This window comes from Centroberyx gerrardi, chromosome 18 (genome assembly GCF_048128805.1).
Source record: "Centroberyx gerrardi isolate f3 chromosome 18, fCenGer3.hap1.cur.20231027, whole genome shotgun sequence".
NCBI lineage: Eukaryota > Metazoa > Chordata > Actinopteri > Beryciformes > Berycidae > Centroberyx > Centroberyx gerrardi.
Genome location: NC_136014.1, coordinates 19,611,178 through 19,633,668, shown reverse-complemented (window position 1 = coordinate 19,633,668; position 22,491 = coordinate 19,611,178). Strand labels below are relative to the sequence as shown.

Genomic DNA, 22,491 nt, shown 5'->3' with positions numbered 1-22,491 from the left:
CTTGCGTTGTCACCATAGCAACTCCCTTACAATTCCATAATCTCATTTTATGCTGTACTAGCCGAATTACCATGACAAACAGTGGCAGGACTGTTCTATCCATTCAAGTTCTGTGGTTAACACGCCACAACAAGTGGCCACTACTAATGCTAGCTTCTAGCTATGTAACATTAGCTACTGAGCAAATCAGATGTGTTAACAAGAGAGTGATACTTATCTTACAAAATACTGTGGTGAGCTATCTAAAAAGCCAACATTATGGAAACACAAAATTGATCAGGTGTATCAGTGGTGAAATGAGTTCCTAGTCAAAGACAGCACAGAAATTAACCATGTCTATTCCATACTGTGTGTCTGTGTGTGGGGTGTGCATGCATGTTTTCCAGATACACTCAGTGCTGACATGTAAGCTGTGTTGATGAGGCCAACAACTGATGGAAAACTGGAATTCTTGAAAGCACCAAAATGTCTTCAATCCCTGGACTCCCTACACCAGGATCAGATGTAACAATTCTCATAACCAGGGTCAACTTGAGTCCTCATTGTGTGCTTGTGGAGCTCTGGGGCAACTTTAGCCAGGAAAAGAAAGCAGACTACCAGTACTTAGCAAAAGATATTCAGTCTCCTGGAAAAGTATTTCATGAGTTTGAAGGAAATCCTGGTGACCAGTGCTTGGTTCAGGTGGATTATACTTGGTACAGGTCCCACATAGTCTCAAGAAATGGCTCGAATTACAGTGTGTTCCTTATTGACAAAGGGTGGACGCATAGCGCCACCACAAGCATGCTGGCGTGGGGTAAGAAAGAGTACTTCTACCTGCCACCTGAAGTGGAATTCTGCGTGCTGGCTAATGTGTTACCACTGTCACCTGAGAACTACTGGTCTCCAGTGGCTTTGGAGTTTCTGAAATCTCTCTGTGGGAAATCTATGAAGGCATGTGTCCAAGATGTACTGGTGCCCCACAGAACATTCATCCTGCACATCCCCTGCATATCTAAACAAATGTATGAGATGGGATTTGCCAAGAAGTTGTCTGCAGAAAGCTTCAAGGACTTTGTATTTGGGTCACTGCAGTCCCACAGTGGAGCTGCAGTGTCCCCAGAGACTCAGCAGAACTCCATGAGAAATGAACCTGTGGGATCAGGTGAGCGAATGCACAAGCAACAGCTTTTCATGTACCCAGAGCTGCCGACAGGAACTGTAGAGACTGTAATCATCACAGAAGTGACAAATCCACAGCGGGTTTTCTGCCAGTTGAAGGTTTTCTCACAAGAGCTGAAGAAACTCACAGAGCAGATCACCCAGCACTATGAGGGCAGACTGGCCACTTGCATTGTAAGTGTTGATATGCTTGGGTCCCCATGTGCTGCAAGAGGAAGTGATGGTAGGTGGTACCGGTCTGTTTTACAGCAGGTATTCCCGACAAACAAGGTGGTGGAAGTACTAAATGTTGACTATGGAACAAAACAATTTGTTCAAGTGGAGCATGTAAGACCACTGGCTGCAGAGTTCTTCAGGATGCCTGTTGTGACTTACATCTGTTCCCTCCACGGAATCACTGACAAAGGTGTGGGATGGACAGCGACCCATATTGACTATCTCAAGACCCTACTCCTGTACAAGACGGTGATCGCCAAATTTGAGTACCAAAGCCTCTCAGAGGGGGTTCACTATGTTACGCTCTATGGAGATGAAAACACAAATATTAACAACTTGTTTGGCTCTAAGGATAGGTGTTTGCTGGAGTGTGAAAAATCACTTGGCGATTATGCCGTCCACAGCACTAAATACAGAGGGCAGCATCAGGTTCGACAAGAAAGTCAAGGAAGTATATTAACTTCTGCGCAGGCTGTGAAGGGAACAGAGGGCAAAAAGTTGCCAGTTGAAGACCTCCCTCTTAACTCCTCCCACATGGCAGTTGTACAGCATGTGTCCAGTCCATCAGAGTTTTGGATTCAAACACAGAAGTATGCAAATGAGTTTGATAAACTGATGGGTAGCATCTCTGATCTGTACAGGGATTCAGTCAATGAAGATGTGGTGAGAAATCCAACAGTTGGCCTCTACTGTGCTGCCAAGGCAGAAGACGGTGATTTCTACAGAGCAACTGTGTCTGAAGTGGGTGAGACACAAATCAAGATGTTCTTTGTTGATTATGGAAACACTGAAGTGATTGATAGGAGTAGCATCAGGACCCTTCCCGACAAGCTCAAAAAGCTGCCCCACCTGGCACTGAAATGTAGGCTGGCTGCTGTCAAGCCAAAAGATGAGAGATGGAGCCAGAGTGCCACTGACTTTTTCACCAAAGCAGTCACAGATAAAGTCCTAAATGTACATGTGACAGCAAAATATGATGGTGCTTATGTTGTTCATATGACAGATTCTGCAGCACATGGAGAGCGAAATGTCAGTAAGATGATGTGCAGTTCTGGCTTTGCTGAGAAGGATGAGGCACAGAAACAACCCAAAGCCAAGATGACCATGCGACCTGCTATTCTCCCTGCAGCACTGAATCCAGGTGCCAAACCTTCTGAAATATGCAGGAACAGTGGGATTTCTTTCCAAATCCAAAACACTGTTGGCCCCACCAGCAATGAAAGCAGAAATACTACCTTTAAGGAGCACATGTTTCCCATAGGAAGTGCCCTTGACGTCATTGTGTCTTACACTGAAAGCCCAAATGACTTCTGGTGCCAACTAGTACAAAATGCAGGGCACTTGAAATTGCTTATGCAAGACATGCAGACTCACTACGCAAGTAGTCAGTTTCAGCCTTTTGTGGAAACGGATTGTGTTGCTCGCCATCCAGATAATGGAATGTGGTACAGAGCCCTTATAATTCACAAACATGTGACGCCCCATGCAGATGTGCTGTTCGTTGACTATGGCCAGATGAAGACAGTCTCCCTCTATGACCTAAGGAGAATATGCCCAGCATTCCTGAATTTGAAAGGTCAAGCTTTTCGATGCAGCCTGTACAACCCTGTTGACCCCACATCAACCATGAATGACTGGGGTGAGGAAGCAATGGCTCTTTTCCAGGAATTTGTGGATGCTGCTACGTCCAACCATGTGATTTTAAAGTGCACCATATATGCCGTCATGTACAATGAGCAGAAAGTTGTTTTCAACATTGTGGATCTAGAAACTCCCTTTGAAAGTGTCTGCACCCATATGGTCAATCTTGTCAACAGCACACCTCCCAAGAAAGCCTCTGGGTCCTCTGTCCGTCTGAACACATACTACTATTCAGCACACAACATTAAAACAGGGACAGAAGAAATGGTCACAGTGACATGTGTGAATGGTGTCAATCAGTTCTACTGCCAGCTCCAGAGGAATGCTGATGTGGTGGAAGATCTCATGGTGAAATTAAGCAATCTGTGTCGCCATCTTAAGAACGCAAAGCTCCCAACAGTCTTTGGAACTGTGTGCTTTGCGAAATACACTGATGGGCAGTGGTATAGGGGACGGATCAAGGCCACACAGCCATCAATCCTGGTTCACTTTGTGGATTATGGTGACACCCTTGAGGTGGACAAATCTGACTTGCTTCCAGTTCCCAGGGAGGCTAGTGACATCATGTCTGTGCCTGTGCAAGCTGTTGAGTGTAGTCTCTCCGATATCCCTGCCAATGTTCCAAGTGAGGTGAATAGCTGGTTTGAGAGTCATGCGACAGAACGGACATTCAGAGCGCTAGTGGTGGCCAAAGAACCTGATGGTAAACTGCTGGTTGAGCTGTATTATGGAAGCACTCAAGTCAATTCCAAGATCAAGAAGCAGTTTCAGATTGAGATGCACAGAGAAGAGAAGATTGTCTACCAGGGTAGGAGAGCACTTGAGGTCTCTGCAGATCATGCACAAAAGACTCCTAAAGCTGTCCTAAAACAAGCTACAAAAATGGAAGATGATACACAAATCCCAAAGACAAACCAGGGGTCTGCCCCAAAACCAGTACATCAAATGGAAGATGAGACAAAATCTTCCAAAGTCAATGCTCCAAAGCCTTTACACCGTATTGGAGAAAACAGTCAGAAAGCCAGAGCTCGGTCATTAGAGCTGTACAGACCTCCACACCAAAGGCGGTTATCTGGCAGGACACCAAGCAGTATGGGAAATGGCTCTGACCCAGCGGAGGCCCATACCAAACCAATAAAACAAAGTCTTCCTACAGCTCCCGAACAGTTCATCAAGTCCACATTACCTGGCACAGAATCTTACATGAAAAACTATGTGGCCCCAGAACTCGAGATTGAAGCCCTCCCTAAACTCACAGACCTGCCCTCAAAATCCATAACGTCAGGTATGGAAGCAGATGTCTTTGTCTCACACTGCAACAACCCACTGAGTTTCTATGTACAATTTGTCAAAGAGGAGGATGACATATTCTCAATTGTGGAAAAACTCAATGATTGTCAGTCAACCACCAAAGCCATCGACATTAAAGATGTGCATCCAGGTGACCTTGTTCAGGCAGAGTTCCCAGATGATTCTTCATGGTATCGTGCAGTTGTAAGAGAAATCCATGGAAACACAATGGCTCTTGTTGAGTTCGTTGACTATGGAAATACAGCAGTGATGCCAATTTCCAAGATGTACAGGCTACACAAACCCTTCTTGCAACTTCCTACATACAGCACACACTGTATGCTGAGTGAAGCTGCAGCTCTTGGAAAAGAGGTAGTGCTGGATCCAGAAGTTGTGTCAACTTTCAAAAAAGACATTGGGGGTAACGGAGACAAGGAGCTGAAGTGCCGGTTTATCAGGCAGTCAGGATCTGTGTGGGAAGTCAGCCTTGAGGAAAGTGGTGTGAATGTCATGTGTAATTTACCTAGTAAAGGTCCAACTGAGAAACATGGACAAGTGGAGGAAAAGTCTGTCCAGAGCTCTGCCAGCAGAGAGATGGCACCTGAGAAATCTAGATTGAACTCCTGTCCTCTGTGCTACCTCAAACATGACTTCGTTGAGGGACAGAAGTTGGAGGCTTACGTCACAACTATAAATGGTGCTCAGTCCTTTTGGTGTCAGTCTGCTGACTCAGAAGAACTTGATGAGATGACACTAAGTGTCTCAGAAGTAGGGAATGCAGCACATCACAAGCCTGTTGATACAAACTCTCTCTACCCTGGCAGACCATGCATTGCCCTTTATGTAGATGATGATCTGTGGTATCGTGCAGAGGTCATCAGCAAAGATGAAGACACGCTGTCAGTTCTCTTTGTGGACTATGGAAATAAGTCCCAAGTCAATGTGAGGAACGTGAGGGAAATGCCACCTGAACTGGTTGAAACTCCGGCACAGGCGTTTCTCTGTGAGCTTGAAGGCTTTGATCCTTCACATGGCTCCTGGGACGATGGGGCAATAGATGAGTTAACAGAGCTCATAACAGACAAGTTATTACAGCTGACTGTTCTTAAAGTAACAAGAGGAGAACAAGGCCAGATCAGATGCTCTGTCAAGATAGAATGTGAGGGCAAGGAGATAAATGAGACAATGAAAGCTCACTGGAAGAGCTCCCCAACAGAAAACAAACCTGATGCCATTGGACTGTCCACTTCATACAAAACACCACAACTACCATGTGATTCAGCTATGAAAGAGACAGCAATGTCTGACGCTCAGGGAGACCACAAAGAGGAGCAATGCACTAATGTTTGTTTTGGGCAGCACACAGAGCTTGTTATCCCTTGTGTAACAAGTGAGGCCTCAGAGCTAGCAAGTAGTCTCAAGAACAGTGATTGCTCTGAGGGTTCTGTTCGATCTGAGTCTTATACTGATGCCCAAAAGGAAGAGATGGATCAGATTTCTTCAGAATACAATGCGACTGTCGAATCTTCTCCAGTGACAAAGAGAGAGAGCCTGAGTGAAATGGTTTCCAACCAAGTGGTGACGACAGTCCCTACTATTGTGATATCTGAAGCAGAACCCAACGATGAGCTTTTGTCATATTGTATCGGCAAAGATCAAACCATGTTACCTCTGCCTGATGAAGATGGTGAACATGAACATGATACTTTGACCTTGAGCTCTGACACGAATGTGGTGGAAACTGACAAAGACTTTGAAAAGGAGGCTGCATCAGTGATGGACCAAGCTGTTGGCCCAGATGACTTAAATTCTTCTCCATCCTTATATGAGAACCTCGGGGAGGCTATGGCTCAAGATGCCAAGGAAATTCAGAAAATATGCAATAAGATTTGCACTGAGGCTGTTCCTCAGAGTACAGAGTCTGCTCCCGCCACTACAGACAAGTTGATAACCCAGGAGGAGTACTGTCACATGGATGAGGAAGAGTCTGAGACTGTGGTTGCTGAGCTGGAGTCTCTGCCTCAAGCGCTGGTTACCGATGATGTGGAAGACAACTCTGACATCATGAAAGATTCTGGTAAGTTGCACAATTCATTTGTCCAATGGTCCTTGTCTCTGAATTCTACACAATATGTATATCAGTAGGCTATTTCATAATATTGAATTTGAAATTGATTAAACAGGTGTGAATGAATCAGTATATCGAAATGATGTTAAACTCGAAAGCAGCAGAGTTAAAGAAAATTCAAACCCATAATGCTGTATGGCATGAGTGATTTTGAAATTAACAACATAATGCAGCATCTTGAAATTGTCTCGTAGCATGTTGTTTATTTTTCACGTGCTATATGCAGTACAGTATGGTTGGTATCAGTAGTGGTAACTGTTAGGTGTACTGTACATAAACAGACTTTTAACACAGCAACTTTTCATATAAAACAGGATTTAATTTAGCATGTTCCCCCTTTCCCTCATATTTTATGTGTTTATAGAGTTTGGTCAACTGAGAGCTGCTGAATTTCTCCCCATTGGTTCTACCTGTGTGGTCTGGTCACCTGCTGTCAAGTCATGGTGCAAAGCAAGGGTCTTGAAGAATTTAAGGGACTGCACACTGGTAAGGACCTCAAGTATTCATTAATGTTTAGTCATTTTTAAAGTCTGGGTTGGCACACAAAGGTCATTAAGATGAGATTTAATATTGAGTTATTTGCCATGTTATTTTGTAAAAGCCCTTGTGTGTCCTTTCAAAGTCAGCTGAAAGGTTTGTAGCATAAGGGGTATGGGTAGGCTATATATTTTTTTATAAGCCTGCACAAATTAGCAAATATTGGTTATGCTGCAAGGAAGAAATATTTTTAAAAAAGTTTAAAATCACTCTATATAGTCAACATCGCTTTGTCTTGGTGGTCTTCAGTAAAGATCCTGTTTTTTGGTGTTCAATCCATAGTCTTGGGCCTTGAGTGTGCAGTTACAGCAACATATATTATGTGGAGTTTTTCACTTTAGCTTTGAATCCTTTGTCTATATTGTGTTGTGTCAAGATGAAGATATTAACTACATCTGTTTTGTTTTTCAACCTTGACCTGCTTGTATGTTGTCCCCTCATTTCTAGGTTCTGCTGGTTGATTGTGACACTGAGATGATAGTTAACCATGACAGTGTCTTTGAGATAGTGTTACCAGAGCCTGAGCAGGTCAGTGAAATAATGCAACCAGCATGTTATCTGCAGCGTTCCTTCTCATTTACTTCATTTAACCACTGTCTTCTTGTCTGTCTGCTTGTTTTCAGTGTGATAATGATGACAGTACTGACCACGATAGGGCCTTATCTCATACAGAGTCTCAGGCTGGTAAGTTGGCTGCATGCTTGGACTACGACTGGATTCTTGTGACATTTTCGGGACAACAACTGACAGCACTGATTGTATTCCCAGAGATGGAAACTAGGAGGCTTTATACTCCTCATATTTCTTTATACTTTCTTGCTACTTTATACTAGAATCCACTTCTTTTCAAAACGAAAAACGCTTCTTTTTACTCTACTGCATATATGTAACCCTTGCAGATGCTAGTTTCTTTGAATTACTTGAACTTCTGATGCTTGCATACATATAATGGCAAATCCTTAAATATGTTAACTTTATTAGAATTTTTAATGCAAATCTTTTAACCGTTACCATACTGATATTTCTTTTACTTGGGCTATCTAAAGCATTTGTGTTGTTTTACCACACAGCCATCTTGGTAGGCAAGCAACAGATGACGGTCATCAAACAACAGCTATAGTCAATGAGCTGTGTTTATGGCACTGCTCCATATTAATGTGTTGCTTTTTTCCTTTTTATTTGCAGACCCACATGAGCAAGGAGATGACAGTGAGGACATCATTGCAAGTGATGATCCTGTTAACACTATGGCAACAGAGGAAATGGTAATTTGTATGACAATGACATTTCAATTTCCAACTATTTTCCATTGGATTTTAAGTTGAGTGACGTAGTTGAAGTTCAGGGTGGGTTAGACACAGCAGTGGAAAAGCCTGTACATGAAACGTGTGATGCTCATAAGAGTTGAATGTGTTTAATGTACAGTACATAGGGGTAAATGGACATTGGCGTCATTTGGATGTAATTACACATTGTCTGCGTTATAATTAGAGTTGTGGTTACTTCATATTTTTTTCTAAAGGCTCCCCAGGAGGAGGTTGGTCCCAAGGCATATGTTGACCTGCACAAAACATTTGATCTGATCTCTGAAGAATCAAAGCAGGTATAAAAGTTATTTGTATCACCATACACACTAACATAACCCTTGCCATAACAACTTTTAATTTCCATTTTAATGTTGTGTGTATGGTAATTTTTGTTACATTTACATGAATTGTAATACTGAATGGAAATACTTGCAAGGACAAATATAGTACTCCTTTTTCTGTTGATTTTGACTGTGACTGTGATTTTGTTTGGTGTGTTCTCTTACATTGTAGGTGCAGAATGCATCACTGCTGTCTTCCTGTGTGCTTCCTGTGCAACAATTTATTGGTGTGTGAATCACAAGCTCTATCAGATCTATATTTCTTATATATATATATATATATATATATATATATATATATATATATATATATATATAATCTCAGATCTTTATAATTCTTTATCTGCCTCTATGCGCTCTATGCACTGCCTTGTGGCACCTATGTCCTGTCGGACTAGAATTTAGCTTTATGGCACTTACACTCGTTCTCTCCTGACTAGATCCTTGCTTGTGTTGTATTAAAATGTGTATGTCGCTTTGGATAAAAGCGTCTGCCAAATGGGAAATTGGAATTGTATATACTGTAGGCTTAGGGTACAGTTTGTGAGGCAAGCTTTCACATTAGCCTACAACATCAGTTTGGGTCTAGAAGCATTTTGCAAATGTGGTTCGCTGAGGCAAAAAGTAAAGTACTGTTTGTGTTCACAGATTGATTGTGAATATTTGTGTGTGATTGTGACTGTCTTCACAGATGTTTGTACAGAACAGGAAGTTGAAACTGGAGACAATGCCCTACAGGAGGAGGCACCATGTGCTCCCACGCATAACAAGGTAATGGAACGGAACTGCAGTGGTTTGTAGAAGTGTACCTGTACACTTTGTTGACTGTATATGAGAACCATTTTTGAATTTATGAAAGTACCTTACTAATATTGAAAGTGACCATTGACATGGTCTGTATTACACACAGTGATCAATGATCTGTTCCATTTTAGAACAACTTGATGATTGAAGAAGAGACACCGGCTCATCATGAGGATAAAGATTCTGGTTTGTTGTGATCATCTTGATTCTTAGTATGCCAAATACAATCGCTGAACACATTTCCGGCCCTTTTCCATTCCTCCACCGCATCTATGTGCATGTACACACTGACATGTTTTTTTTTTGCCAACAGAGATAATTGATTTTAACATTTTCAGTTGGCTCTGGCATGCCTACTTGATCTTGTTGTAAAAAAGTGACTATTGTGACAGTTATACTTAATGGAAACGAAAACATAGACATCATTGTACTTCTGTATCTACTTATCTGCCTTTGTCTCTGCAGCCCTGCTAGCTGACACTGAACCAGCAGCTAGTGAGCCTCACACGGACACAGTTCCCTCTCAGAATACGGTAATGGAATTCAATCAACAAAATCCTAAAACAAAACTGCAAAAGTACTTACTTCTGACAAGTGTGTGTTCTCCCTGTTGCTGTTTGTTTAGGATAATCTGGTTGGAGAGGTGACCTGCCTTATTGAAGAGGCCTGTTCTGCAGATGTCTGCATTGGTATGGGACCATATTTTGTGCTTACAGAATGAACAAAAACAATGCGTCAGACACACCTTGTGATTACTGTTTTTATCTCTTTGATTCAGTTATTGTCCATTGAACTCTACTATTAATGTCCAAACAAGAAATCCACATCTCATCTTGTTTGCTTTTTGTGACATTGATCTTGATTTTTCGAAAAGACCTAGTTCTTTGACAGCAAGCATATCTTCATTATTTGAATGCAGATATTGTCCTGCTGTTTTGTAAGCCTGATCTTCCTCTGATATCCCCTAGTGCTTCCAGATGTGGCACGTGAAGCTGAAACAGTGTCCAGTGAGCTCCCTGCGCACACAACCCCCACACAAAATACGGTAACAGAATTCACTGTCATGGCAAAAAATATAAGATGCTGTTTGATGCTTTTATTCAGAGCCACATACAAATGAGAAGAGAGACCAAACTGTTCTAGGACATAGTGCTAACATTTTAATACTGTTCCTTTCTAATACAAACTGCCAAAGGACACAGGGTTCTTACACTAGGTCTGAATAAGTAAGGAAAATTCAGTTTATATTTTCCAGGTCTTACACAGTTTGCCAATTGGACAAAAGGCCTTGGTTGTACAGTATGTGTATCATGGGTTTTATGTGGTTGTAGACTCACTGTCATTTCACATTGTGAGTTTTTTTTTTTTTTAATTAGCATCAGCTATACAGTGATATATCATATTGCCAAGCCATTATCGCCATTCATCATAATTACCATCCAAACAAATCTGTACAAATCTAGTCATTAAAGTCTGCGTGAGTATTGAATGTTGAAATGGAAAATGTTTAGGAACAAGGATTCACACTGCTGTCCATAGAACAGCTTTGTGGTCTGAATTTTTTCTAATGGTTTTCCAGGATTTAAAGGATGTGTTTGTGGAAGAAATGTCCTGTTCTGCCGTCGACAGTCTTGGTAAGTGATCGCATGGTACCATGATGTTTTTTTTTTACATCTGATTTTAGAATGCTTTGGATTAGATGAAACTTTAATGAGTCCCCATGAGGAAATTGGGCTGTTGCAGCAGCAAGTAGTAATGGGATCCATCAAAGAAGAACAGGATATAAATAAGAATTTCAGCTCATCCACAAGGCTGTGAGACTCAAAAAGCTTAATAATTCAACACAACTGCCACTGTGATGTTCAGTGAACGCCTTTTTCCATAACACATCTGCTCAGACTCACACACCACACCATTGCTCATTTGTCTCATCTTGTCCATTCTATTTGTTTTCATCACGTCCTCAGTTCCCAATTCAATAATACATTTCCATGGCAGGAATTACATCAACTTTGACCACCACCAACTTTTAGGCTTTGAAGTGTGTTGAGTTCTGGTGTCAAAAATACCAAGTAATCCCTTCAATTTTTCCCCTTGAAGAGGCCCAGTTGTCAATGGTGACTCATCTTTCTCTGGTAATCGAGGACAGTTCTGATGACAGCGTCATATTCGTGAGGGAGACTGAGCCGCCTCAGTAGCAAGAAGACTTGTGACTGGCAATACTGGAATTAGGAGGCGGTCTTGTGGTCAGAACCACATTCCCTCCACACGTCCTTACCAGACACATCAGATGGAAGTTTATCAACTGCTTATGTTCTGTTAAGTTCAAAATATGTTCAGGTTCAAGTTCAGTTTACCTTGTTTTGTTTGTACTCATACAATGCTTCATGCCAAAGTCTTAAATACATTGGTTGACTTAGCGTGTCCTCTGGTCTTTGGGCTAATTCATTGTTCCTATTGAAATACTGTGACCACTTGGTAAAAATGTTTTGGTAAAACGCATTGCAATGGTTGTGAAAACCTTAGTTTTGTGAAGCATTGAATTCATCCTCAGTATTTTTGTGCTTGCCCAATATGCTAATCGGAGCATTGTAATATCAATCTGTTGAGTGTTTGATAGAGTTGCTCTGTTTGGTATATTGCCAAATAAGTCTTTGAAAAATAATTTTGAGTATTGAATGTTGTGTTGAATACTAATGACTGATCTGAATTGTTGAGCCAGGTGAAATTCTACAGAATTTAATTTTCAAGAATGCCAGAAGAAGCTGATCCTGCATTAGGTGTGGAAATGTGCAGATGTTTAAGAGAAATTTATGTTGGCACAATAAATATAATTGCAGTTCCATACATATGAGTCATGGTTTCCTTTCACCCCCTTCCCATTTCTTTGGAATGGCTGGACACTAAACCACCGTACAGACTGTATTGCAAAAGTATGAGTGTGGATGTGGCTGCCGTTGCGTGAAAACCTGTAACTCCAATTTTGGTTATTTCCATGTGTTCGCTTGTGTTGATGGTTTGTGTTCTGAGCAGTTTTTAATGACTTTAAAGATGAGAAAGCCCATTCACAATTGATTACGCTCCTCTTTTTCTGAAAAAGTGATTTTTGGACATTTTTTTTCATACATGCAGGCACTTCAGTCACTTAATATAAATTCAACAAGCGAGATACTGGGCAAGTAAATGAATGGTTTTTTTTTTTACCCTTAAATCCCATTGCTCCCTTATGGCAGTGAAGATATTGGTTAAGGAGTTGGCTAATAAACTTGAGTGACAGAATGTGCTGATTTCAGTCTGATTTGAACCCTGAAACCATTTCAGTATGATGACACTATTAGGATTTAACATGGAACAAAGCACTGTATTTCATATTTGTATACAAACCAAATTTATTGGATTTCAGTAGTGTACAAATGCAGATATTTCAGACAGTGTATAAAAGTAGAGAGGCTGTTACATTTCAATAACCCAGGATGAACAGTACTGTGAGTTAAGGCACATGGTATCATCATGTATCTGTTAGGCTCAGGAAACATCTCGCTCTATACTTTTTCCTGAATTTTAGTGTTGGTATCATTTTGATCAGCTTGATGATATAATTGTATAGTTGTATTCTGTGGAAACATGATGGATAAATAAATTTTTATTACTATGACTAGGTAAATATTGAGTATATAATCAAATTACTAGTCTAAGATCATATATAAAATAAAGTTTTTTTTTTAAACCATACCCAACCGTAACACATTGGTTGGGTTAGTATTTCTTTAAGGGGGTGTATCACAACCACACTGCAACCATAGTGTAGCTTGTCTCTGATGGAACTGGTATCATGTCAAAAGAGTCATTCATATTCTGGTAAAATAATGATTGATAAGCCTAAGTATTTCAAGGTTGGCTTTTTATATACATTCTAGGAGACTAAAACTTGTATCATGTTCGGAAACATTTGTCTGAGAAATTACTGGTAATGATTCAACATAGTTCACATTTGCGCTTCTGTTCCTGCGCAACATTCATTCAAGGCCCGGTGAAACAAATATTGGTACATTGAGTGAGGTGGTATTTTCTGCAGTTAACGGATTCTCACAGGAAAAAACAAATACTCCGAAGGTGAAGTCACTCTTTACTGCTGACCAGGCCGGGATCAGCTTTCCTAGCCCGAAGCTTTCCTTCTTTGAAATATATTTGTCTGCTTGAAATGCCAGGCTGGACATTGTAGGACCATTCCATTGACTCCCATGCGCAAGGCAAGATCGTTCGACCACAGGCCAGGCAGTCACTGGTATTTCAGCAGCGTGTGTGAGGCAGAACGGTGGTTCAGATGGAAGACTGGAGCACAGTAACATTGGTTCCTGAAATGAGGTTTTCATCCTTCCCGTCAATCAGAGGGTCCCATCGATTGAAGTCCTTCTCCAGACCTGCAAAATTCAAGGAGGTTTTCAACACAATTCTTAATGTCAACGTTATGCAGAATTTTAAAATCAATTTGTTATAGCACTTCTGCTTTAAAATAAGCGACGCTGAGTGACAAGAAAGGTGGGACGTAGAGTGGCATGGTGCATCTGGAATGTGTCCCTGCCTGCTGAGACGTGAGGTTGAATGTTAACTGATCCATTTTCCTTACCGAGGTGGCGTTGCAGAAAGGCTAGTGTTGCTTTGTTGGAGAGGTCTATGGCGATCTCTGGGTCGATCTCTCCCTTCAGCTTCATCAGCTTTCCGATCCAGTTGCCGGTGAGGAAGGTGAAGTCTGGGAAACTCTGGTGGACTGTTCCTCTGATGAAGGAACACAGAGGAACGCAAACATTACCACATAGTCAGTGAAAATACTATGATTTTACCATGAGACGACACTTATTACATCTAGAGATCAGAGATTACTTGGTTGACAACCCCATACTATTTCCATTAGAATACCAGTGTTGGGGAAGTTACTCTGAAAGCATAACTTTACAAGCTACCAATTAATTCACACTGAAAGAAACTGAACTACAGTAAAGCTACCCTCAAGAGAAATATAGTTTGGTTAACTTAAGTTACTCAGGAAATTTAGTTCAAACTATTTTGTAAAAAAAAAAAAAATCATATCTACATCTGCAATGTAACATAATACAAAAGCACATGACTAATAAATAATAAATACCACTGATTAGATTTTAAGAACTTTTATTTGAAATGAAGGACTAGTGAAGGACTATTTCTAACAGCTGCTACTGTCAAAACCAAATAATCCTTCATCACAATGTTAACTTTCTGTTGGATGTAAACTTAAGATAAATAACAGGGTCTTTGTAACATCTGACTTGTTCATTTTTATAGCCAAAAATAGTTGGTAGTTGCAGTAGTTAGCTACGCCTCAAAATAACTAAACTGCTAAAAACACTATCCAAATTTGAATTTACCACCAAGCTACCACAAAATGTACTTAAACTACTAGATTAATTACATGTAGTGAAACTACTCCCCAACACTATAACACAGTCAAATTCTGAATGAGGACAGAAGCGGCATTAGCCCGAGCTGAGAAGTACCAGCTGTGAAATTGCAAACTATTAAAATTCCCAACACAGTTTGACATCAAGCTCTATTACGTCTAAACCTGTTATTGTTGTGCCTGTCGTACCTGATAGTGATCATTTTCCTCTGTATGAGGGCCGAGTCCAGCTTCCTCATGCGGCTGATGTTTCCTGCCCACTGGAACTTCTCCGAGTTGATGAAGAAGATGGGCTGCTTCACCCGGGGGAAGATCTCTTCATCCAGAGGGAACATCCAAGCATCCAGGGCTACGCCGCACCTAGTCACAGAGCATGACAGTTTAAATCCTGAAAAAAGCTACAGTGTAGACATCATTTGTCAATATATATTTTTTTTTTTTTACCAAAGCACTTGTAACTCTTTTCAGTGATACAGACAAGACCAATCAGTATGTAGAGCTATGTTGTACCCTAGAATACAATAGTCTGTAGTGGGCTAGTCCTGATCGTGCTGATTGAAGTTTGTTTTTAAGCATGTTTTCCATAGACTTAACAAATACATAGATTAATATTAAGTCTATGTCCTGTTATACATTTTCTTTTTTCGCCTAGCCCAAATATCTATCACTATGACATTTATTAATGCATGCAATTCGAGATGCAGTGTGATGCAGTTTTTATTTGCCCCTTGTTTTTTTTTTTTTTAATCTCCTGCACCGATTGACTGCATCTCTATCACTGTTTAATCACTACGTTTTATCACTGTTTTCAGTGACTTTTTGAAGTTCCTGATGTGATTTGATGTTCTTCCCCTGAACTGCATCTTCTCCATGACAAGGAGACATGATGGATCAAAGAGACCTCAGCTACTGAAAAGGATGATGTTTCAAATGCACATACTTGAATTTAACCTCTTTGCACAGCGCTTCGATCACTGTTGCTCCCCCGAAGGAATGGCCCATTGCAGCTATCCTACACAGGTCCATGGAGTTCTGTCGGCCAGGGGACAAGGAGAAAGGGATAATGAGTAACAGCATGATGGAAAGTTATTATTACTTGGAATTGACTAACTTGATCAGTTTGAGTTTCTGCTATCTGGTCACTTAGCTGATCAAAAGATGTATGACCATCACACATTACTATAATACTATGAAGTTTACTTCTGATGCTGTATCGTACAGTCTGGTACTTTATCTTACTGATGCTTTGCTTATGTGATGTGGGTCGGTTACTAGAATGGAAACTGACTGTTGTAAGTGTTTTTCTTTAATGCAAACTGATTCATTGATGGCATTTAAGTTTCCTTATCAAATCTCATCTAATCAAGAAGGAGAATGTCCCTTTAGGCCCATCCACTGAGGAAAAAGCAGCAATGTAAATGAATTAGAATTTTTAAATTGTTCCTGTAATTTTGTTTACCAGTGCTAATATTGATTTTTTTTCCCCTGCTTTTTTCAATTTGCCTTTTGCCTGCAGTCTTCTCCTAAGGGTGCCTGCTGATACGTCCCTTTTCATGGATGAATTACAAGTTAAGCTATACTAAATTAAACTAAACGTGTCATAAGAGTGCAAAAATGTACTTATATATTTTTATTGTGGTTTTGTTTGTAACTAAATATGCTGCTTCTGTCTTGGCCAGTTTTCCATTGCAAAAATCAGATTATTGACCTCTCCAAGACTAGACTTAACAAATAAACATTACATTAAAATATAATAGTAACCATGAAAATCTGTTACCTCCAATGTCGTCCAGTCGAACTGTGTTCGCAACACGTTTTGCACTGAAATCCCTGAGTTGATTTCAATGAGTTTATCCAAGGCATGAATGCATTCGTCTGCTCTCTGTTTCACCTGTAAATGACAAGAAAACACAGCATAGGTCACAGGGGAAGGGGGAAAAAAACAACAAATATTATCACATTCTCACTAATTTCCTCAGTTTTGACAAACTCAACATAGAGAAATATTTCAAAATACTACAAAATGGCAAGAATGAATGTCCATAACGAAAGGAAATGAAAAAGCTGAAAAGTAAATTAAATGCTAGGTTGTATTTTTAATGAAAGAGGCAGCAGACAGATCAGATAAAATACCAAAGAAAGGAGGATGTGGTTTGAATTTAATAACATCACAATGCACTGCTGCACATTTTCCACTGCTTAGTATGAATAAGGTTCAGATGTTGTGCAATCCAGCTGGCAGTGATTCTAAACTCTCTTTCTGTGACGGAGTCAGGAGTCATTTCCCCACCTGTACTCTTACACAATGGCTGCTAGCGTCACAGGTTGAAAACTCATCTCTTCAAGGAGTAGGCGCGTCACATCATCCTCTCCCCAATGAATGATATCACCTCTCCCATATCATCCACTTCCTCTCCCTCTAAAATGAAGTTAAATATCTATGATGATGTGGGAATTGAAGCTTATTCTACTGTTGCACTCATGGCATGTTGCTCTGCATAAGAGCTGAATGCCTACGTAAACCTAAAGATGTAATCTAAAAGCGGAAAGTAAAATACATTATGGAATATTATTAAAAGTAACTCGCTATCTTTACTTTTGCTTGCAACATAGCAACATTTTGTTCAGGAGGGACTTGAAGATATTTTTGAATTACTGATTCATGAAAACTGGGAAAGTAGTTTTCCTCCCAAAGTGGATAGATGTTTTGTTATGAAACACTTTATCTATACTTGTTTATTTCTTTTTTGTTTTGTTTTACTTGTTTGTTTCTGAGGGTGAACTCGCTCTCTCCATGCTGCAGAGCTCTGTAGTACATCCACACCTCCTCCAGGCCGTCTGGGGTCAAAGCTGGTGTTTTAGGCAAAGCCTCATCTCTCTTCTCGGACTCGGGCTTTTCACGGTAATAATACGTAGCTGAGGCAGACTGATCTCTGCATAAAAAAAAAAAAAGAAAAAGACAATTATGAATGTCCAAATATGCAAAAATGATAGTTGTTTTTTTTGTTTTTTTTTTCAGATTTATTTAGCATACCTTGAACCAAAAGCATGCAACAGCTTATCAGATTTTGAATGTTGATGCTGTCTTATTTTTTCCCTTTCTACAAAACTGAGTCTAAAGATATAAAAGGAAAAGGTAAGATGAAACTTAACATTCTGTCCTTTATGTTATTTGTAAATACTGGACTAAGATAGACCTGTATCTTGAGTTACAAGTGAATAAGAAAATTGCAAAGTTTCAAAGTCCTACTTCAAGAATCTGATAAATGAGTGTATGATCTGTGCATTAATCATTAGTCTTACACTCTCTCTCTCTCTCTCTCTCTCTCTCTCTCACACACACACACACACACAGTTCAGTTTGTCTGAACAGATGCTGAACTTTGAAACTCTTGTCCTTGTTGGGACTTGTTGCCAGAGTGAACAGGGGTTGCAGTAGTTCACAGTAAACGTGATGTTGAATTGGAAATTAGCCTTTGTTTTTTTCTTGCCTTTTTTCTTTTTCTTTTCTTTTTTTTTCTACTAGAGACTAAGCAAGCTAATTTGGCAGCGTGACAAGGGCACCACTGGAATTATGTGAAGCATGTGGAACAATGGCTGTTTCCATGACAACATTGTTAAAACACTAGGGCAGCCATTCTAGCTGTAACCAAGGAGATTACCACGATAAACTAGGGCATTTCCTTTCTATACATTCATATTCTATGGCTTTGGGCTTTAACCTGCTGCTGCAGTACAGAGGTATTCCACCTCAATCAACTGACTAGCTGTGGGCAGGCCATTATGTTCATCTCCATACTGTCCCCTGCACCCTTTACTGAAAAGAAATGTGATGACCTGGTTCGTACTATTGTCTGCACACCCTTTCCACTCCTACTCAACAGATAAACAGATAGCCGCTAATAGAGGGGGGCGACTAACGCATGTGTATGGAGAGAGTCCTCTGTTATTGTTCGCTTGGGTCACATCCAACTAGAGCTTCCTCCGACTGACACCGAGTGCTAGTTTGAAAGTTTGAGTGTATATACGCCTGTAGTTTCAATATAGCTCAAGTAGTTAAAGATTTTGGCACAGATAATGTTTTAACTATATCCTATACATTATATATATATATTATATATTATATATATAGTCATTATATTGCATCTGCTTATACTGTAAACTATTACCTTGGCACTTTTACAGCTGTCTCACATATTTATTATTATTACGACACAGACTGATCCCATCTTCATTTGTGTACCAACAAGAATCCACTTTGATTTTTACACTGAAAAACACCCCAATGAATCATTACACCGACATGAAGCCACATTTTACCTCAACATACATTTAATGTAATGGATGTATAAATACCTGTGTTCCACCGATGCCACAATGAATCCATGAGACGCCAGTTCTGCACATATAGCTGAATACAAAGTCCTGGAAAACCAAGGAGATTTCAATGAGAGCATTCTGGAAAGACAATAACTGAGCTCAACTTGTCACAATGAATAAGTGCCATAGCAGCGTCATAATGGTCCTCGTTTCCTAGTTGTTGTATTTATAGTTGTTGTTGTATTTTTACTTCATTGTTGCCTGTTGCTGTAGTTGTGTTTTTATCAAGGTTTTTATCAAGGTCTTGTAGAGGCTTTTTTTAATAGGAATTTTTCTATTCCTTGTTTTCTGTTCCTTGTTTTCTATTCCTTGTTTTGCAGTTCTATATTTTACTTCATTGTTCCTGTAGTTGTGTTTTTATTGGTACTACTTTCTTTATATTTTTACTCTATGTTTTTGTTTGTTGTTAAGCACTTTGTAACAATTGTTTTGAAAGGTGCTATATAAATAAAGTTTATAATTATCATTATTATTATTGTTATTGTAATATAAGTGTGTTGTGTGTACCTGAAGGCTCCCAGGCCGTGCGAGAAGATCACTACAGGGCATTTTCCACTCTGTTTGAATGGAGCGTCCAAGTAGGCTGGGATCTTAAAGGATCCTTAAACAAACACAAACAAACAAAGAGCTTGTTAAAGACCAGTTTCAACAACAGACACTTGCCTAAAAAATGTGTTAGATGTTCTATGATGTTAGATGTGTTAGATATTCACCAAAGAGGTAGTTGAAAATCTTTTCACTGAGGGTTCTGTTTATTTTCATGAAGTCCGCCAGACCGTTGAAATACTCTTTGCACGGGATCCAGTCTGGTTTTTCTGCTTTCTCTGACTCTTGGCAAGGATAGTAAAGCCGGAAGAAGCTGCCCTGTAGATACGACAGATAAGGGAGTTGACACAGTCAAGCACATGGTGTTCATGTACATGTACTGTTCACTGTGATATGACTAGCAGTGGTATAGCCCAAATAGGCTGGTGAAATAAAAAGTTGTGAATGCAGTTTTTGGGTACGGATCCTGTCTCAGCTCATGCTGAACTTTGAAACTCTTGTCTAGGCATGGGACAATAACCAGTATTCCTATACAGTATATTGCGGTAAAAACTATAATGGTTACAACACCTCCAACAATTTTTTATTACCGTGACCACAGTGATAACCATGATGCTTTATTTTCCCCAAAATGGGAAGCCCTCTAATAAATTGTTATATTCATGTTACTGACTGAGTTAAAGTAGCACTTTATTTGACTTTATTTAGTGTAGATGCTGTTATTTAAAAGTTGAAAAGCTATTTAAAAAAGTCAAATGTCTTGTGATTGATATGATACATTTTTTTAAGTATTTGAAGCATATTACAGTACTGTTTTTAAAGTTCTCATCTTTTAATAATTATCAAGATAATATTGTATATCGAGATCATTTTGGCCAAGATAACCGTACTATTAAATTGTCTTTGTTGGGCCTTGCTGCCAGAGTGAACAGATGATGCTGTAAAGGAAATGAGTATTGTTTTTTTAGTTGCTGTAGACAATCAAGTGACTAAGCAAATTCTATGGTAGCCATTTTTGCTGTGACCAAGGAGATTGCAATGTTACACTCAGCCTTGCCCTCTCTTTCTATTTAAATCCTATTGTGTGTACAGCGGCTTTAGGCTTTAACCCCATGCTGAAATTCAGGGGTATTCCAGTTAAATCACAGAGATCTTGAGATCTAACACTAAAAAGGGGGAAGCAGCAATGTCCTCTTTGAATGGATATACCTGTGCGGTGTGATCCATCATGAAGTCAGTGCATCCCACAGCGTTGGGGCCTTTGGCTGGAGGGATCCCCAGGTTATTACTGCAGGTGTTCCCCATGGTGAAGAAACTGAGCTGGCACCTCCACTGATCTGTCCAGTGAAGAAGACACTTACAGTATGTGACATGTAGAGGGTGAAGACAGTGTTCACACCACTGCAACTTGGCAGGGAGGACAAGGGTGACAGTTATGACAGAGACAACACGACTTTTATGACAGAGACAACACAACTTTTATGACAGAGATAACACTGATATAACTTTTGCCCTACTAACACTGACTCCAGGTAGTGCATTTTAAATGTCAGCTGATACTGAATACTGATTTTATCCATTTTTTAAATTGAACAATATGACATAGATCATTAGTTGGGGATCATTAGAAAAAAATCCATTTTTTTTACATTTCCATACCATAAGTGATATCTAAATTAATTCTACATATGAAAAGGCAGAAAATAAAGTTACTTGATTTCTGACGTTTCTGATGTTTAGGTTGCTCTTGATACTGGATTTACCAATTTACCTATTTTAGCCTGGTTTTGACCCAATATTCATTAGCAGTAACAGAGATCCTTGTCCAGTCTATACTTTCTTGTCTGTTAGTTGTTTGTCAGTCTGTATTATCTTTTTTCTCTGGATGGCCACAAATTAAATGGTGTAACTTGGGTGAAGACTGCTGCTTTTTTTTTTTTTTACCTATTTCCATAGATGCTTCCTGAAAGTTTAATCCTTCCCTCTGTGCTAGATAGTTGTGTTAACAACACAGCATCTTCAATTTTAGATTTATACAACATGCTGTGTTATTCAAACTTTAAAACCAAAATACTGTCAGTTATTACAACACAGGCAATAACTAGCCAGACTAAATCATCTATAGTAATGTCATGGATAACTGACTGACAATTCTTGATTCAACTTAACAACTTACAGCTGTTGTTGTTATCTCCTACAATGACTGAAAATAAGAAGTGAGTTTATTTGGCTGTAAATGTATGACATTTTCAGGTAGGTGACGGTAGTTACAATTCAACCCATACCTGTCCTTGACCACGCGTAAATCTTCTTGGCTAACAACTGTACGAATCCTCCATTAGAAAACATCGACCTCGACAGCTTGACCAGCAAGCTAACCTAGTTAGATATCTTCTAGCTGTTAGCTAAAAAATCTAATAAAAATAGAAAACCAAGGCCTACCGGAGGAAGAGAAGCGTGTTGGTGCTAACGTTAACGTTAACTTGTTATCAGTTTCGTAACATTACCAGGTGATTTATCTATCTAACGTTAGTGATAAATGTACCGGTATGAGTCACTCGGGAGTGGTTTGACAGGTCGCTAACCCATTACCGTCAGCTAGCTAGTAGCATAAACATGGGCAAAACCAGAGCCAATGATAGAGAGAGTTTGGTCACTGCAACTGTCTGTAGCAGCCGAGCTAGCTCTGACTGGCATTTGTTGACA

The 22,491-nt window shown here is 39.8% G+C and overlaps 2 protein-coding genes across 3 annotated transcripts; one reads left to right on the top strand and one right to left on the bottom strand.

Moving 5' to 3' along the window:
• Positions 1-465: 465 nt before the first annotated feature.
• Positions 466-12,247, top strand: tdrd6a (tudor domain containing 6a). The gene is made up of 16 exons (XM_078290095.1): positions 466-4,809; positions 4,870-5,652; positions 6,220-6,385; positions 6,801-6,922; positions 7,421-7,501; positions 7,597-7,657; positions 8,159-8,238; positions 8,496-8,576; positions 8,794-8,848; positions 9,313-9,392; positions 9,557-9,611; positions 9,891-9,958; positions 10,051-10,114; positions 10,394-10,539; positions 11,005-11,059; positions 11,526-12,247. The coding sequence occupies exons 1-16, from the start codon at positions 466-468 to the stop codon at positions 11,621-11,623; spliced, it is 6,339 nt and encodes a 2,112-aa protein (XP_078146221.1). The 3' UTR covers positions 11,624-12,247.
• A 493-nt stretch (positions 12,248-12,740) lies between these two features.
• On the bottom strand, positions 12,741-22,371 carry pla2g7 (phospholipase A2, group VII (platelet-activating factor acetylhydrolase, plasma)). 2 transcript variants are annotated; one of them, XM_071920030.2, is made up of 11 exons: positions 22,071-22,371; positions 20,995-21,122; positions 19,953-20,103; positions 19,747-19,840; positions 19,216-19,284; positions 17,621-17,792; positions 16,637-16,750; positions 15,800-15,891; positions 15,049-15,219; positions 14,053-14,201; positions 12,741-13,846 (listed from the first exon to the last, which is right to left on the bottom strand). In XM_071920030.2, the coding sequence occupies exons 1-11, from the start codon at positions 22,132-22,134 to the stop codon at positions 13,746-13,748; spliced, it is 1,305 nt and encodes a 434-aa protein (XP_071776131.2). In that variant the 5' UTR covers positions 22,135-22,371; the 3' UTR covers positions 12,741-13,745. The 2 variants fall into 2 exon arrangements, with proteins under 2 accessions (XP_071776131.2, XP_071776132.2); XM_071920031.2 differs by having other exon boundaries at positions 12,747-13,846; positions 22,228-22,371.
• Positions 22,372-22,491: the final 120 nt, after the last annotated feature.